Here is a 19,373-nt window from a genome sequence, read left to right on the forward strand (position 1 = left end):
ATTTTTACTTGAGTAAAAAGTGACTGTGCAAAAGTACATGCTAAAAAAAATGAACCTGAGCAGTTTTACAGATGTTTTTTTTACACAGGTATGTCCAGGCGCTCATTTAGGCCCATCTGGGCAGAGTACTGTTATCTCGTCCAAGCATATGGAATAACTCCTATGTTGAAAACACTTTTTCAGCCTTTTTTCTGCTTGCTATTGTTCACCGCTCCATCTCATTTACTCATGAATGAGCAGAGCGCTCACAGAGGACTCTGATCATTCAAATCATTGGACCAGGGGCGGCTGGCCCATAGTGGGCGACAGTGCACCGCTCTCCTTAAGCCACACAAGAAAGAGAGAGACAAAAGAGTTTATTTTGCCGGTCTGTCTCAATATTATAGTCCAATCAGCAGCCTACATATTGCTGTGACATTCAGCAGCCTGAATAGAACTAACCAGAAGCACTGTCCCCTCGGGGCGATTTCAGTCAGATTGAAAAAAGCCCTAGGTGCTCTCATAGGCTTATATGTTGAGAATCTTTTTTTTTTCACTGCCCTGCGATCGGCTGGCGACCGGTTCAGGGTGTACCCCGCCTCTCGCCCATTGACAGCTGGGATAGGCTTCAGCCCCCCGCAACCCCGAAAAGGGATAGTCGGGTATAGACAATGGATGGAGGGTAATTGATCACTTTGCCTGCTTGAAAGAAAGGCGAGCAAAATTTCAGTACAAATGATGAGTGATTGTGTTATTAAATGGTGAGTTGAATTGTAAATAGTTATGATTATTTACAATTTTGATTATAGTATAATTTGATTTGATTTGATTATTGCTATGGCATCCATGGTGCCTATAATTTGTAGACTTTGCTAAACAGTGATTTCATGGGCAAACTAGTAGATGACGATGTATCTGTTGATGGCCATGGTGGAAGTGTTTTATTGTGGAACCTAATTTATTGTATTTGAGACATTTAACTTGATATAGCTATACAAAAATACTGTAAAGTATGTACAATTCATGTCTGGTGTTGCCATCTTTTGGTTGAACAGGAAAACCAAATTAAACAATACAATGTAACACTGTATCTAGCTATCTGACTTTTATTTAATATTATTTTGCTCATTGAATGGGTCATCTTAGCCATCATCGCAACAGTTGCCCCCCCCCCCCCCCCGAGAAATTTGTCAGGAGCTGCCACTGCATTGAACTGCAAAGCAACAACCTATTATTGTGAGCAATAGGTGACTGACTGACCAAACCCTGAAAAACCAGCTGGGAGCAGCATCTTCAACTCTACCATCTGACTCACCAAAGAGAAGCACCTCCAGTCAATGCTGAGGTTAGTGTGATATATGTCTTAAGTAAATTATCCTCCCATCACATATGCATAATAACATTCACTGCCCAATCACCATTGACCATATGTGCCACCCCCATGGAAAATTTTGGGGGGTGCCGCTGAGTATGTTCCTTGAAGGATAAAAATGAAATGTTATAAAAATTTGAATAGCCCTTGACAGGGGTTGGGAACCCTTGTCCTGCTGTAGATATTAAATATCAGCAGCAAATAACTTTAGTTGGAAAATTGAAATGTATCTGAGCGGTCTTACCTCAATGAGGACGAGCACACTGGCGATAAAGATAAAGGTCATGTTGAATGCCAGGAGCTCCAGCAGAGACAGAGAGAGACAGCCTTTGTCACTGCACTTCTCAACTGCTGGAAGCATTAAGATAAGGTAGAATAACCACCGATATTGATAATAACTGATCCATCTTTTTACAGGTTTGATGTTAAAACATACTGGAACGAGTGGAGAATGGTGGCTGCCTGGTTTTGGGAAACATTATTAATTACTAGAATTATTGTAAATGACAAGCAAACATGGAGAACTGCTCTTATGCTCTTTTTATGCATCTCTATATTCATTAGGCACTATAGTATAAAGATTGCAAATTATTGTGGAAGGAGACAACTAATAATTTGCACATTCTGTACACTGAATTCACTGCAGTGACTGCAGACCCCATAACAAAAGGAAACAAGATGTATACCAGACATGCCTTACTGTCCTGGTAATGTACAGATAATTACTGTGAGAGGGGAAAAAAAGAGATTTCCAGAATAAAGTTGAAAACATCTCCAGAAAAAAGTTATAAAAGTTATAATGTTACAGGAATCAAGCATCATTTTGAAGAATCTAGTCTTAATGTCATAATATAATTAGATAAGATTTCAACATTTTGAGAATGGGCACCATGCTTCACGGACAGCCCGTGGGGGGAGGCCGCAAGACAGCTGCCTGGCATCCAGGTCACTGTCTGAGATAATCAGCTGGAGAAAGACGGACCTGGTCTCAAGGGAACATCGAGAAATGTTGAGACATGGGCGGCCAGCTACAACATCATCAAGCTGGAAAAGGCAGGCTGGTGCTGAGCATGAGCGGACAAGATTCCTCAACTTAACTAAGGAACTTGGACATTTATCCCAACTCATAGCTTATTTTTTATCATATTACTATGATAGTCGCAGGGCCAAACACATTATTGTCAAAACATAACATAAGTCCTCACCAAACATTAGGAATTTACAGTGGCTGTGATGCTCTGCTGCAACCAGCACATTACAAACTGTATTACCTTCACAGTATTGATTTTCATAAATACTTCTGTGGGTCATGATAACTGATGTGAGAGTAAATTGGGCTGTTTCATATTTAGACATTTGCAGAAGCAGGTTAAAGGATACAATCACCAACCAGAGTAAATTTGATTTTGGTGAAGAGGTGTACAAAGAAATGCACAAACAGGCCCACCTGAAAGAGACATGAAGGCAATTGTCCCTGGTCATCAGTAGCATTTTGGAATCTAGCAAATAAAACCAAGATATCTGAAATGCACTTACCAGTCCCACAGTGACTCCAATAGCAAACATCATCATCCAACTTACTGCTTCATACTTTTTGGCTTTCTATTGGCAGATGAAAAAATGTTTAGAAAACATTTTATATAAAATATCTAAAATTGAGAATCAAAGGTGGGGTAAGCGATTCTAAACAAATATACTCTCAAGGGCAGTGAATATCTCCTCATGGTCGGCTAGCTGTCTGCTGCGTAGAAAATCAAATCCTATCTGCATACTCTGCAAATATGTTGTCCACAACTGACACACTTTTAGCTTGTCTTACCTTGTTGTCCATCCCCTCCAGAATCTCCACATGGGGCTCATTGATGCAGCGGTCATAATCCAAGCTCTGTAAAAGTCAAAACAAATATTTTGTAAGTATTACCAGGGTCAGACATCCATTGACTGATGTGTACAAGGCACAGCATGAACTGATTAATAATGGCTGATGATTTTTTCCCCCCAGAGATTCTCACCTCATAGTCTTTCCTGGGTAGAATCTCATCTTCTTCATCTCTGATTTCCCCAAGGATTGTCTTTGGGAAAAAGAGGAATACTTTGAACACAGTAGTCTATAATTAAAATACAGAGCAGGGACAGTTTAGCAGAAGTTAAACCAGTTACAAACTACCTTGTTTGCTGAATGCCTGTTAATTCAAAAGATGGAGACTGTTGAGAGCCCTGCTATACTTTGATTACAAGTAATTTTGCAAGAAAATTTTGCAGAAAATTATGAGGTATTTTGCAAGTCTAAGCACCTGACAGAGTGAGCTCACATAGAAATAGAGATTCAACATTCTGATAATTTCCTAAGTAAAATCAAAATAAAATCAAAATTGAGTTGGATAGTAGACAACTGTTGGTAAAACAAGGTAACTTAAACATAAAAGTTGTTGGTGTATAGAGTAAAAAGCTAAATGGTGTGTAACATGCACGTTAGATTGAAGAAGGAACACTGTTCAACCATAAAACATGAGAATGTTGTTAACACACATGTAGTTATGGGTGTGTTCGGATGTGCCCATGCCATCTAAATCTATACAACAACTGAGAAGTCAGAACATACTGGTCAATTATGGTATTTGAAAATAAGGGAAATTTTTCAGCTCCCCACCCTGGGCCATGCCACCACCCTTACCAATATTCATATACCCCTTACATGTAGACAAGGCTACAAGGTTAATTTATGCATTATTTGAAAGATATGTAGACATCACTTGCACATTATACTTAACTTACTTGAGAGAGACTACTGGTAAGTGAGAAAATTGATTTCAGAGGCATAATATCACAGTGTTGGTGTTACAACATCATAATTATGTTGCTCCAGGACCGCCATTGCAACAGATCATTGCTCCTTGACCATCACATTGTTGTGATGTCAAAGCTCTGCAACTTGGAAAAATCTGGGAGAAGTAAGCCTTTCTAACGTTGTGAAAGGGTCTATTTTACATCAAACCATGATCCTTTCCGAAACCTAACCAAGCAGTTTCTTTGCCTGAGCCTAACCAAGTAGCTTTGCTGCCTAAATGTGACAGATAACTGAAAATAAGAAAAGAAACCGAAAAAAATAAGAAGTCAATAATATAACAGCAAGTTCCACACAGGACATGAACCTCCAGTCTCCCAGATAAAAATCCTATGGTTGACCCATTTATCCACCATGAGTTGCTCCCTATGTGGACTTAGTCACTCTTTGGTCAGCTGCAATGCAGTTATAGTCCTGGAGCAACATTATTTATGATGCTGTAGGAACAACAACAAAACGGCAATATCAGATTAATGGTTGCTTTTCTCTCCATCTGATACACTAAAATCCATGTGGCATATTTTACAAAAAGCATGACTTTGACCAACATACGAGTAAATCTCCACCCATTTGGTGAAATACTACAAACTTTAAGCCTTTCTGGAAGGTACTCCATTTCTCATATTCATCCTTCTTATTCTTCTTGTTTTAATGTTGGGTGACCTTTAAGTGTCAGGTTACAGTTAATGTTTTACATACTGCCACCTGCTGTACTGAAGGAGACTGTAGCAAACACGTCAAATAGCCGGTGATGCCACCCATTGCCGTGATAGCCAACCTTTCTTCTTTTTTTTTTTCAAAAGTTTAAAAATATGGGCAATTTACTGGAATATTTTTAAACAGGAGGACAGCAGGAGAGAAGGTTAAAATACTGGAGAATCCTGTGAATACTGTCACAAAGTCAAAAAGTCAACTAGGGAAAAATTAGATGCTGATGCCAGGGATACTCCTCCTCCAGTTCCCCTAACCCAAAACCAACTGCTTCAGCAATGGCCCCGGGACCCAATTTGGGCTCCCCTAACCCAATATCAACTGCTCCAGGCATGGGCCCTGGGATCTTCAGCTTCAGCTGAGAAAGAATGTTTGGAACTGGGATATTGCAACCTGCCATTGAAAAACCCCGCCTTCAAGGTTTACTGACCTTCATATCACATCTGGATGATCTGGAGTATTCTAGACAAATAAGTTATGGAAATGAGGACTCTCTGCTGAAGGCCCTGAACCAAATCTATTTGTACACCAGATAAAAAGGAAAGTGGGGGGCATTCTTGTTTTTTACTGATGGAGGTTCTCCTGTCCCCAAGACATTTTTTCAAACATTAAATGTTTACTTTGGGTATGCATTACTCTTACAATAACAAGCCGCACACTTGAGAACTTTTTTTCAGATCAAAACAAGCAACAGGGCAACTATGTTCACAGGCTGACTGAACAGTTTATCGGTTTTATCATCTGAAAAGGAGCTGACAAAGACTTGTGTTGAAATGCTGAAATGATTTCACTGTTGAAGACCAAGCCCTGCTGTCTTGCACTGTGATGCTGTGGTGTATATTGCATTGCTCCTATTGTTTGCTGACACATGGTAGCCATACTTGTGTCAAGGTGCTTTTGTATAAATAGGCTTCCGTTTTTTTCATTTGAGGGATTATGAATGTAATGACAACTTAAAAATGAATCTGAACTTCATTCATCTCACACTTGCACTCGCACTCGCAATATAGTTGGATACACTTTTTTTTTTTTACCTTTATTTAACCAGGTAAAAGACCCATTGAGATCAAGATCTCTTTTACAAGGGGGACCTGGCCAAGAGGTCAGCAGCACACGTCACAATAAATAACAGACAGACAATAAACAATATGATAGAGCAGCCAGTAACTAAGGTCAAAGGTTGACATTTAAAGTGCAGCAGTGGAAGTCACAATAACAATTTTAAAAACACAAGCACTGTTCCAAGGTCTCTATGTCTGTCAGTCAAGAGAGAGCGAAAGTTCTCCAATGGAATAAGCTCCGACATTTTTAAATCTGACTGGAGGGTATTCCATGCTGATGGGGCAGCAAATCTGAAAGCTCTTCTCCCCTGTTCAGTCCTGACACAGGGGACAATCAGGTGAAGGATATCACCAAAGTGTAAGGCGTAGCGGCTTTTAGATCTTTGCAGAAGTGTACACAAGTACGTTGGAACTAGGCCAAGAAGAGCTTAATAAATGAGAGTCAACCAGTGTATGTACCGGCGGACACTCAGAGATGGCCATCTAGACTGGCATAGAGTTCACAGTGATGGGTGAGTCTGCTACAGCCAGTGACAAATCTCAGCGCACAGTGATAGACGGTGTTCAAGGACTGTAGACATTTAGCTGAAGCTGTCATGTACAGAACATCACCATAATCAAGCAGAGGTAAAAGAGTTGCAGAACAAGATATTTGCAAGCTCGGAGAGAGAAGCAGGATTTGTTTCTATAATAGAAACCAATTTTAATCCTGAGCTTGGTGACTAAACTAACAATATGCACTTTGAATGATAGCTCATGATCAATTAGAAAACCAAAGTACTTGTAATTTGAGACAAGTTCAATTGGAACACCTCGTGAGGTTAAGATTAAGAGGATGTTCCCTGGTAATTCACCAGATCTAGAAAACACCATCAGTTTGGTTTTTTGTGCATTTAAAACTAATTTAAGATTTTGCAATCGGGATTGAACAACATTAAAAGCAGATTGTAAAAACTCAAGGGCCTGCACAATTGAGGGTGACCAACAATAGATGACGACCAACAATAGATGACAGTGTCATCTGCATAAAAATGGTAAGAGGCATTTGACAGGTTATCACATATTTTGTTTATATAAATAGAAAATAAAATAGGCCCCAAGACTGAACCTTGGGGCACACCTTTGGAGACCTCAGAAAATGACGAGGTGGAACCAGCCATCTGAACACACTGGGTTCTATCAGACAAATAATTGGCAAACCACAAGGCTGTATTTTTAGACAGGCCAATCTGATGTAGCATGTTTATCAGTAAATCGTGATCTACTGTGTCAAATGCCTTTGACAAGTCAATAAAAAGTGCAACACAGTATTTCTCACAGTCCAAAGCATAGTTACAATCATTCAGAACCTTAAGAGTGGCTGTGACTGTGCTGTGTTGCTTTCTGAAACCAGATTGGAAAGTTGATAAAATATTATTTGCTTCAAGAAAATCTTTGAGCTGATCACTGACCAGTCGTTCAAACACTTTGGAGAGCACACAAAGTTTGGATATCGGACGGTAACATCCGAAGGTTCCCCCCCTTTTAACAGGGGAAGAACAAAAGCTGACTTCCAGATTTTTGGAATATTACTAGTGGTAAAGCTCAAATTAAAAATGTGTGAAAGAGGCTCAGCAATGAAATCTGCAGACAATTTGAGAAAGAACGGGTCCAGTTTGTCAGGACCCGCTGCTTTTTTAGCGTCCAGTTTGGACAAAACTCTCTGCACATCCGAGGCAGACACAGGAGTAAAATAAAAACAATTTGCACTACTATTTGCAACCTGAGCATCCATAATTGAGACAGGCTTAACGAGCTCGGGGTTTACAGTGTCAAATAAATAACCAGCAGAAATTAAGTGTTCGTTAAACCAGTTCAACATGTCAGATTTTTCAGTCAGAGTACATGAACCTTTCATCAAAAAATTTGGAAGTTCAGTTGTTGATCCAAGACCAGAACTCTTCACAACTTTCCAAAATTTCTTGGGGTCATTTAGGTTTTTGGTTGTTTCAGAGAGGTAAAACTCTGACTTGGCCTTCTTAATAAAGGATGTACATTTATTGCGAAGCTGCCTGAAGGAGAGCCAGTCGGCCTCATTTTTAATTTTTCTTGCTAGGCCCAGGCAGCATCTCTTGTCTTAAGCAATTGACCAATTTCTGGACAGAACCAGGAGTTATTTCATCCCTTAACACGAAATTTGCGTAGGTATGCATGTTTATCAATTAATCTCAGAAATTCATCATAGAAGTATTTCCAAGCAAGTTCAACGTCATCAAAGAGCGAAACTCTGCTCCAATCAAAAACTGACAAATCATGGTAAAAAGCTTGCTCATAAAAGTGTTTAAAATCTCTTTTCAGCAGAAGTTGTGGCTTAGTTTTTGGGAGCTTGGCATTTCTCACAGTAGCAATAGCACAGTGGTCACTTAAATCATTCGCAAAAATACCTACTCCAGTGTACTTGTGGCATTAGTTATGATTAAATCAATTAATGATGATCTGGTAGGCTGTTTTGCATTAGGGCAGGTTGGACTATGAATTAGCTGGGCAAGATTAAATGAGTCACAAACAGATTTCAAGCTATTTGATGCGGATGTCAGCCAATCAAGATTTTGATCTCTAACCAAAACAAGTTCACTCATGTTAAACCTGGAGATAATATCTGACAGTGACGAAAGGGCTTCATTACATGCTGAGGGTGGTCTATAGCAACCCATAACTGTTATAGACTGACCCTGTGCAAAATCAAGTTTTAGGGCAAGAAGCTCAGATTGCTTGCTCAAGGACACAGAGGATAGGATAGACACGTGGTACATATTTTTAACATAGATGGCTATACCCCTGCCTTTCCTGGGCGAACACAGCGGAAGACACGATAGCCTTTTATTGAAATGCCATTGTCTGAAATTGATTTTGTCAGCCAGGTTTCAGACAGGACAAGAATGTCAGTGTCCAAATTTTTACAAAGTCTATTTTTGGGAGCAAACTTCGTATGTTTAGATGGAGAATACCAAGGCCACATCTGGCACTGAAGTCATCAGGGGCAGCAATACAATTCAGAGTGGGGCCTGGGATAGGCTGAACACTGCCAGACAGAAGTAGCAAAAGCAGAATAAAACATTTTCTCTTAAGATCACGAAATGATGCAGAGTCACCCTTATTTGACATGGCAAGGTCAATAAATGATGCTTCTGTGAGAAAAAAATCGTTTTTCAAGAAAGATTACACATTGAACGAAGCAATTTAACATCATTTAAAACTGGCCCACAAGAGGACACTGGCAAGTATTCAGCCAGCTGAGCAGGGGCAGAGGACCAGGTGATAGTCATTGCCTCAGGAAGGCACAGAGGTGGGCAGGACCCCTTAGTGTACCCGACATTATGATGGACTACAGTTCCATGGGACAATGCTTAATTAGTGAATGTAAGTGGCACACAGTCATTTTGATTGTTTGTTTTGGCATGTGATGCCACTGTGCAAACAGCATATACGCTTAGCATAAAAGGAAAGAAACTGTGCAGCTACCCCTGCTATTAGAAAATCTGATGTGATGTAGTTGTATGGTAAGTCCTACTTCAGTGAGTAGACCATTGCCGTCACCACAACTTCAAGTCTGACATTCCCTTCATGCAACACTGGGTAAACACTGCAGCATTAAATGGAGAAATACTGTAGCATCCTGCAACTTCCACTGATACAATGTAAAAAGTGAGTAGGCAAATTTGGCAAAATGTTTTAATGAGATGTTAAAATAAGAGTTGCAAAACTGTTGGTTGATCTACAGGTCACTTTTTGCTTTGGTTCCTGCACACATCAGCTGGCACTAAAGGAGGTCCCGGTGCTATCAGAGGGTCCTGCATGGGGTGATACATGTCCTTCATCAAGGACAATATCTTTGCCATGTAGGGAAATGATAATTTATTTGTTTTACACTTGTTTGGGGCACCACCTCCAAAGAGGAAAGTTAATAACCAAATTCACTCAGTGAATCCACTTATTAAGTCTAATGTTACAAGTCAGGATTTCTCAATTAAACTGATCTCAGTCTCTACTCAAAGGAATATACAGGACAACGACTTGGTCTAGATAAGAATTTATTAAATCCCGCACACACAGATCTAAAACATTCTCTATACACACACACACAAAAAAAACATTTCTCTCAAATATTGTTCACAATTCTGTCTGAAACTGTGTTAGTGAGAACTTCTCCTTTGCTGAGATAATCCATCCCACCTCACAGGTGTGGCATATCAAGATGCTGATTAGACAGCATGATTATTGCACAGGTGTGCCTTAGACTGGCCACAATAAAAGGCCACTCTGAAATGTTCAGTTTTATCACACACCATTCAAACAGTGTTTCATCCCGGAGGTCAAGTGTTATTTGAGAGGAAAAGGACTAGACTTTAAAGTGCTTCTGCTCATAGACAACACTGGAGGCCACGCTGATGATCTGCTGCATGATGGTGTGCAAATCGAATTTCTGCCGCCAAACACTACATCGCTGATTCAGCCCATGGACCAAGGCATCATCCGCGCGTTCAAGGCTCGCTATACGCGCAACACCCTGCAACATCTTGTTGAGGCTATGGACTCGGATCCAGATTTCTCACTAAAGGCCTACTGGCATGAATACACCACTGCATCATGTCTCCAAAACATTCAGAGAGCCATTCAGGAGATGAAAACTGAAATTTTAAATGCCTGCTGGAAAAAACTGTGGCCAGAAGTAGTGCACAACCCTACCGGATGCTCTCTTGATGAGATCCACCACTCTGCGGTAGATACAGCTGTGAATCTGGCTAAACAGCTCGGGGGAGATGGCTTTAATGATATGACTCCAAATGACATTAATGCCCTGATTGATGCCCACTCACAACCGCTGACCGATGAAGACCTGGCAGAGATTACAAAGCCACCAAGCGAGGACGAGGGAGAAGAGGATGAAGAGGATGCAAGTGTTGATAAAGATGCGGAGGATGGACTAACACTTGAGCGCTTGGCAACCATGGTGAGGATGGCCAATGAACTTCAGCGAGCTGCGCAAGAATGGGACCCTTTGATGTTTCGTTCATTACAGTTCTCAAACATCATCGAAGGTGGCATGTCTGTGTATAAAAATCTTCTCGCCCAGAAGAAAAAAGAGCACCAACAACTACCCATAACGATGTTCTTCACTCGAAACAAGACACTTGCACCGAGGTCTTCAGTGGAAAAAGACGCTACAGCAGAGTGGCGCCAGGACAAAGAGGCACAGTCAGAGGACCTGTGAAATATGCGTGAGTCACTATTAATAATTTCTTATGTTTCCAAGCTCGTAAGTTGATCGTTAAAATTTAATTTGTTAGTTCTAAAAGCCATCATAATTATTTATGGGAAAACATCTATATTTTTATTTCTCAAATAAAACAGGGCCTGAACAGGTTTTGATCTTTGGTCTCATTCTATAATACTTATTTAAGACTTATTTTTCAACGAAGGTTTGAACTTTGAGAGTGTTTAAACAAGAGAGAAATGTGAGAAAATGTTAATGCCTGTTTCAGAAAAGTGTATAAAGTGTGTAGTGACGGTTTTACAGCCTTAAAACATCTATAATAATTGTAAATAATAAAGCTGACTACTTCGCGGATTTCGCCTATTGCAGGTTATTTTTAGAACGTAACTTCCGCGAGTAACGAGGGACCGCTGTACATGTAGGGCTGTAATCTGCGGGTAGGTTGCCCAAAGCTCTTTCAGTATCTGCTCCAGGTGTGCCCTTACTGCCCGCGCATCATGGCGGAGGCTGTCTGATAGTGTTGCATAGGATTTAGTTCCATGGACGGTGTAAAGAACAGCAGTGTGTATTGTGGCCTGCTTTCTGCTGCCTCCAAAATGACAAGCTTGTATTTCTGTACTCATCCTGCAGGCGTAGTTTTCCGAAAAATCAATGTGAGGCACAGCTTCAGCCTCTGTGAGATTTTGTTTTAAGCCACGAAACTGTTCTGTTTGGTGGATCCAGTTGAACTGATGTATGGCTAAAGATTCTAGCTTTTTGTGGAACAGCACTTTTAAGTCCTGGACTGTCCCTGTATGTGTTTGTTTTGAAACATTTGCAAAGACTTTCTCTCCATTTGTTGAAGTTACTCGCTCCCATTGTTCCCAAGAAACCTCAGTGCAGTCAGTCTCAGCAAAATCAACTTCGTCAAAGCAGCACTTTGGGCATACACGATCCATAAAGGACAGGAGTTCATTTTCAAGATACTGTATACGTAAGCAGATTTATGGTAATTTTTTTATCTACTTTAAATTAAACTGAATTGAATTATCTACTAAGTCCTTCTAGCTGTTGTAGGATGAACAACTGACCCTTCACCCTTGCATTCTTTCAAGAGAACTGTTCCAGCTGCACAGAGTTGTATCATTCAATCTGTTTTCAGAAAGGTGCTAATGCATATAGATGGGATGTCTGGCCTAAAGCTTTCTTCCTCCCCATTCCTTCAGGAGGATTGGAGGGGAAAGTCAACTTCAAACAGTGTTTCCTCTACATTCATTTAGGAGTGGTGGGCCTCCATTCCTAAATCCTAGTCGCTGCTCCTCATATTTCTTTTTTTCCGCTACATGTCTCCACCTTCACAGCAGAGTCCGACATTAATTACTCGCGAGACCGTGGCCTTGAAAGTGACATCACGTCAAGCACCCAGGCACGAGGTCAGAGAGTCAGAGGAGTGTCATCTTGGAAAATAGGACAGCAACTGACTGGAGAAAAGGTTGACTTATTAGCTTAAGATAACTCCTAACAGATTTTAAGTTAAATAGACATTCGCAAAATAATGACCAGCTAACGTTATGTAACATATTGGTAGCTTAAGTTAATCGGGCCCTTTGCCAACTCACTTTGCTAACGTGAGTAAACTAATTGATAGCACTAAGCTAATATCTACATGCCATGATGTAACTGCAGACTGCATTTTCAGATGAGCTTGTTCAAAATATTTCTCTAAGAAGAGAAAGACAGCTGATGAAGATGACGCTAGTCAGTAGCAATGTGTCGGTCACGAACGAAATGGCTCTTAGAGCTGCTCTTTGAAGTGAACAATCGGGAGCGGGAGCCGCTTTGGGGGTTTTTTTTTTGTTTTTTTCTCGAAATTTTTTCCCTTGAAGCCGCACGTGATTGGTCAACTACATGATGTGCAGTTGCTTCAGTGTGTACACACTGAGCAGGAGGGGGAGGAGCGGGGCTTACAGACACAGCACACACGCACGCATGCACACACACACACACACACACACACACACACACACACACACACACTGTCAGGAAACACTGTCAAAGGATTGCCTATCACTTAAACTGTTCTCATGGAGATGCTAATTCTTTCTTTACAGCTCCACACCAGATGAAGGTGTTCAGGGCCGATGCCGATTATTAATAATCAAGCGAAACCGATAGCCGATATTTAGAACCGATATTCGTTTGCAGTAAAAATGAACATTTTGGTGTCAAAATTTAGATTAACACACCTGGGACTAGAATGAATACAGAATACTGTTTGTTTGTTTTGTTTGCACTGAAAAAAAAAGTTTAATTATTTTAAAACAAAAAGTGATGATTAAAGATTCCTTTCCTTTCCCTTAATGATTAAGAGCAAACCAATAAAGAGGGTGGCAGGAACCTTGGCTTACTACATTTGATAGCTTTAGTAGTTACTTTTCAGATTAAATTTTTTACATAAAACAGCGTAATAGTAAATAAAGATTAAACTTTCAGAGATTCCCAGAGTTTTTCACCTATAGTTCCTTATTTATTATTATATATCTAGAGTAATTAAGGCATATTCTGAATCTCAGAACAGTAGGCTAGATGTAAACTCTTGTGCTTATACTGTATGTCGTATTACATAAATAAGAATAAGGCACTTCGCAACTGTAAATGCAAACAATAAAGGCTTCATTACACACGTGAGTTGTAGATGCGACAGTCAAAAAGACGATCATTTAACACCAGTAGTTACATTGCTGCACCATAGTGTAGTGAGAGCACGAGCGCTGAGGGAGAGGGGATTGTAAACACAACAAGGACATGTTAGCGTGTAGTACTGTTAAACTTATCGGCTATAATCACCTCCGGTGTTGTTTATTGATAAACCAGGAGCTGCCCCACGGACTGAGACATGTTAGGAGATTTATTATTCCCACGAAGTAACGGTAACCGAAAGGGCCTATATCATTATTGTGCGTCTGGCCACAGCTATAAAGCAGTTGCGGCAGTTATAACGTAGCAGTGTGATATCATGAAATATGCCTTGTTGAAGTTGTGAACAGTTGTTGAAGTTGTGAACAGTTTCATCTCCAGAGCCAAACAGCGGAATTCCGGTTTTCCTCCCTTATACTTGCTATAGTCTACCTACTGGTATGTCGTTATGTCTTTTTTTTATTATTGTTAAGTAAGGAGCTTCAGGTCATGTTCAATTGGTTACGTCCTTTTTTTTGGGGGGGGGGGGGGGGGGGGGGGTGACACTATTTATCTTGCAAAGTCGTATGCTTGATGTGATTAGACAAGTAGGTCGGTGAAATTTCAACTCTGGGCTTGCATGTTATCACTGAAATTAATCATAAGGTCGTGGTGTTTTTAAAACTTCATCATAGAGGGTTTTTATTGCAACTTCAACTGACTCTGTCGCCTTATCTCTGCTGGATAACCGGAGCAGTGTCTGTGGTGCTGCATGTAGAGGCTTCAGTGTCAATTGGCTGTCACTGACTCACTGATTGCCATGTAGCCAATCAGTGAGGGCTATGGGTGGGACATTGTTACACAGCCAAGAGTGGTGACTTTGGGTGGAGAGACGGCTGCATCAGAGCCAAAGAAGCACGTTTTAAAATACGTTATTTAATTTTATCTGTTATCGGTGAAAAAAACGGCCGACGCCGATCATCGAAAAAAATGCCGAATATCGACCGATATTATCGGCCAGGCCGATAATTGGTTGATCCCTAGTTAAAAATGTCAGTTTTCAGACCTCATAGAGACCTCAAGGATCAGAAAGTATTGACAACTTGTAAATCAAACATTCCTGTAGCAAACTGTTTTGTGTGTCTGGGTGTTTTCGTTTCTTCCTCATCAGGAAAATGCAAACAATATGTTTGATTCAACTTTGGATGTTCCCACAGCACTAAACTCATAATTTGTACGGCATCAATGTTTTTCCCATGTTTCTAGCTTGTAAAATGACAAAACTATGATCTTAATTCTCATAAACATCTGGGTCTGAATTTCTACCATGGAGCCATACTGCCATCTAGAGACTAGTAGTGGTTAGGTTTAGGAAAGTTATAATTAGTAGTGCTTAATTCAGCAAATATTATCTGCCTTTCATTGTTTCTTTGTTCTATTAGTTAGTTATACTATTAGTTATCATATACGTTTGTGTTGAAGAATGATGTCATTCTTCAACACTAACGTGTATGTGTCTGAGATATGTAGATCAGTGTCAACATACATGTTGTGAACAAGGTTGAAATATGATTGAAAAATTGATCATTTAAACTATGTAACTGACCATAGTGAGAAGCAGATGGATCTATCGCACACAATCATTAGATGATGTTTCATCTCCATAGGATGAAATCACAGCGTCCCCCTGTGTGCGAGGGTCTGTTCATCACAGACATGTCCCGGAGCGCCAAAGAGACACGCTCCGCAGACCTCAGCGCTCACTCAGTTGTATTTCGTCTCAGTTGTTCCAGTTGTTTTTTCGTCTCTCTCAGTCCAGTTATTCTTTGTTTACTTCACGTCTAGTTGTTTTACTCGTCTCTTCAGAAAAACGTCTTTCTCCAGTGTGCTCTCTCTGTCTGGGTCAAATAACCATCGAAACAGCCACTCCTCATCTGTTATCGACACCGGAGGGCCACCCCTGAAGCGTCTCTGTCCAATACTGGCTGCAGCACCGTGGTTCAACTGGCTCCCCCCATTGGACCGCAGAGCAGACCAGAGACACAAGTGACAGCCTGGGGACCCCTTTGCGTCAGTTTGAGACAGGCCTTCACCGGAGCGGCGCTGACACAGAAGTAGGCATTTTCCATGAAGCTTTGAACAAAGAGTTGGTGTCCTAGGCTATAACTGTCTCAATTTTCATCAGATTCGCTTAGTCATTCATCCATGAAATTAACAATACATTCGTGTCCTCATTTTTCCTCAAAACTACTTCTCACTATTGCCAAACTCATTCTTTTATTATTTTGCCATAGTTTCTTCATCCAGTTGTTTGTGTTACATAATATAATCCATATTATTTAGCATTTAGCTGACTTCTGCATGAAGGCTGCAGTATAGAAGATGAAGAGGAAGGAAGCCAGGACTGTTCCCTGCATAGCCCCAGTTTTGCAGACAACTAACTTCGAATCAGAGTCCTGTCTCCTCATATACTGTGGTTGGTTGGTGAGGTAGTCACTATCCATGCTGTGAGGTAGTGGGGCAGGGGCAGTCCACAGGGGCTGTAAACGGTAGTGGTAGCAGCAGTAGGGAGGACTGGACAGATGTTGGGGCAGGTGACTGATTAAACTAACTGATGGAAAAGTTGGATTCTCCATCTTCTTCCTATAGCTGGTTTTCCCTTCCTGATTCTCCTCCTTTGCCCCGTCTGCACATTCTTCAAAGTCCTCTTTGTTTCCTGACATAAAAACCCCGTTTTTCCTTGAGAAGATGCCTTGCCTGATGGGTACGGCATTCTTCACATATAAACTGATATCATGTGCTATACAGAGTGTGAGTAACAGCTCTACCCAGTGTAGCAAGTGATGAATTGCATGCCTCCTTGGTGTTGGCATGAAATAAATCCAATATTTTATTGTCTCTAGTGTAGCATGTAACATACTGAGTCAATGTGGGCTGAGTGGAGGACAGAGAGGCATTATTAAAGTCACCAGAAATAATGAGGGCATGCGCATGTTGCGTCTGCAGTAGGGCTGTCGACAAATATTCTAAATTCAAATATATATTTGAATTTTAAAAAATACATACATTTGAAAAGCAGCACCGACACAGCAGATGCACCAAAGTACTGCATGATGGAAAGGAGTCACCGAACAACAGTTAACTCGAGAAATTTTTAAATAATTAATTTTAAGCAGGAAAATCTGTTTGTCATTATAGCAGGTGAAAAATATTCCTAAATTCCTAAATTAAATGTGAAATTATTCCAGCTCTACAGGCTGTTTTCCCCCGCTGCTTCTCTGATGTCGACACTCACCCCTGTCCGAACTCTATGAATCAAGGGTTTATTTCAACCGAGCCAGAGTTTGTAGTGCACGTTGAAACAGTGGAAAGATGAACCAAGAAAGTTTTGGTCAGTTTTATTGTGTTTCTGTTACATTTGAATGAAATGTATTTTACATTAGAAAATAATGTTTCTGTGGATGGAGAGTGATAAAGAGAGTGGTTTTGATGAGAGTGATAAAATGACTGCTTCTGGTTATAGAAAAAGGATCTTACTCTTTAACAAAAAGGTCTACCTCCTTGTGGGTCATTTCAATAATGTTGTCAGACACTTAGGATAATAACTTGAGCCTGTCAGTGGCCAAAACAAGCACTTTGAGAGGATGTACATTAATGATGCACAAACACCCGAACAAATTACATTGCAGACTGTTTCATGGCTGCAGCGCTCCCACTAAATACTTGAAAAGCTTTTTAATATTTTTTCACCATTAGTCACTTGGAACACAAATAATGGGAAAATAGGATCCATCATGGTTAGGTTGATAACCATGTTTATTATGAGCCCTTATTGTGGCCAAACATAAGCCTGCTACAAGAACTGGCAACCCTCAATAAGCCACGGCTCTATATTATGTAGAGCCATGGGGTGGCAGTTGCAATACACTAAAGATATCAGGCATAGGCTATATAAGAAAAGTCAATAAGGGGTAGAGAGAGATTAAAAGGGTTGGATATATTGACTGAGAGCTACACATTACCCAGGTTCAAATGGTTAATTCGACTTCTCTCCTTTTCCTGTAACTGTCCTTTATTTAGAAACTATCATTTGCTGTTTTGCCTTTGTGTGCTGAGAACTTAGATATTACAATATTTAATATTTATATTATATATATATATATATATACACACACACACACACACACACACACACACGTGTGTGTGTGTGTGTGTGTGTGTGTGTGTGTGTGTGTGTGTGTGTGTGTGTGTGTGTGTGTGTGTGTATAACAAGTATAACAATTACAATTAATACAATTAGATTAAAAATAAACAGACAACATTTTATGGAAAATATAACCCTAAGGCAAAGGTGTAGTGTTATTGGCTTAACTACTCACCCTTGTTATTGTGGATGTAACTGGATATGTACAACTTGGGGCCACTCTCCCATTTGCTGGTGGGTGCAGGTGAAGGTGACATTTCTTTGTGGTAAATCTTGCAGGCATCATGAAAAATATGCCATTGTTGGTAGAAACAACCAGAAGGAACAAGTGAAGACTCTACGAAAAGTCTTCAGTCTCCAATGTCACACAGGGGAAGTGACATTCTCACTGAAGGCCCGCCTTTACATTTTCATTTTGTTCACTTTACAACATGTTGATATGTAAACATAATGGCACTCTTTCCCTTACTGTATTTGAATATTATCCATTTTAGAGCAGGTTAAATCTTTGAAAATGAAATGTCATATAGCTTTTCCACTTTCATTTTAGTATGATTATTGAACACCCATATGCTTATGTAAAAAAAGGAATTACATTTTCAAGTTTGCATTTTCATTCCAATAAAGTCCACTGTGGGCTTCCATATTTTAAGTGTATATTCCTAGAGCTACAAAATAAAAGAAATAAAAATAAAAAACAGAAACTGCGGTGCTACTACCTGTCAACGCCGCAAGCAGGATCTCGGTATCTCTCAAAGAAAGGAAGCCCTAATTTGCACGATTTGAAAAACGGAGTTTGCTCAAAGGGCTTCCCCTACATAAGCGCAAACAACATCTCCCTGCGGCGAAATTACATTACCAGGAGGAACACTGCCTGCTTTAGCCTCGTAATTGGTTATGCATTGAGAATGGCTGTAAGACAATAGTGGTTTGCTTGCAAAAGCGAGTTACATGATAAAAGTAAACAGTCACTGAGCAGCAGGGTGGCGCAAGCAAGCCAGAATATGGCACTCAGGGAGTTCAGAGAAATTCTCAGGAAAAATATCTTATTATGAAATAATCAAGAGATTCAAGTTTGGCCAAAGTACTGTATCTTTCTTTACCAGTTCTTCGGGTGTCCTCGTCCCTTCTTCTCTGCAGCAACATTGGCAATAAAAACAGTTTCCACAGCACGCCATCTTGGTTGTTGTGTCATGCGGTGTTCAGGGCTAATAGTAAAACGGGCAAGATCGAAATCGAGGATGGATCTTGAAAAACACATTTAATGGTAGTACATAGGGTGGCTTGTCGAC

At 40.3% G+C, this 19,373-nt stretch overlaps 1 protein-coding gene across 2 annotated transcripts in view; it reads right to left on the reverse strand.

Annotated features, from left to right (window-relative positions):
* The window catches only part of clcn6 (chloride channel 6), a 57,526-nt gene extending 38,204 nt beyond the window's left edge, over positions 1-19,322 (reverse strand). Inside the window, exons 1-6 of one of the 2 annotated variants that reach the window (XM_070968071.1) lie at positions 19,185-19,322; positions 3,364-3,423; positions 3,171-3,236; positions 2,888-2,953; positions 2,732-2,798; positions 1,596-1,699 (exon numbers count right to left, since the gene is read on the reverse strand). In XM_070968071.1, coding sequence (XP_070824172.1) covers positions 1,596-1,699; positions 2,732-2,798; positions 2,888-2,953; positions 3,171-3,236; positions 3,364-3,423; positions 19,185-19,259 — 438 coding nt within the window. In that variant the 5' untranslated portion in view covers positions 19,260-19,322. Of the gene's footprint in view, positions 1-1,595; positions 1,703-2,731; positions 2,799-2,887; positions 2,954-3,170; positions 3,237-3,363; positions 3,424-19,184 lie in introns of both variants that reach the window. The other variant, XM_070968070.1, reaches the window with a different exon arrangement.
* Between the last annotated feature and the right edge of the window lie 51 nt (positions 19,323-19,373).

Source organism: Chaetodon trifascialis, chromosome 8 (assembly GCF_039877785.1).
Source record: "Chaetodon trifascialis isolate fChaTrf1 chromosome 8, fChaTrf1.hap1, whole genome shotgun sequence".
Lineage (NCBI taxonomy): Eukaryota > Metazoa > Chordata > Actinopteri > Chaetodontiformes > Chaetodontidae > Chaetodon > Chaetodon trifascialis.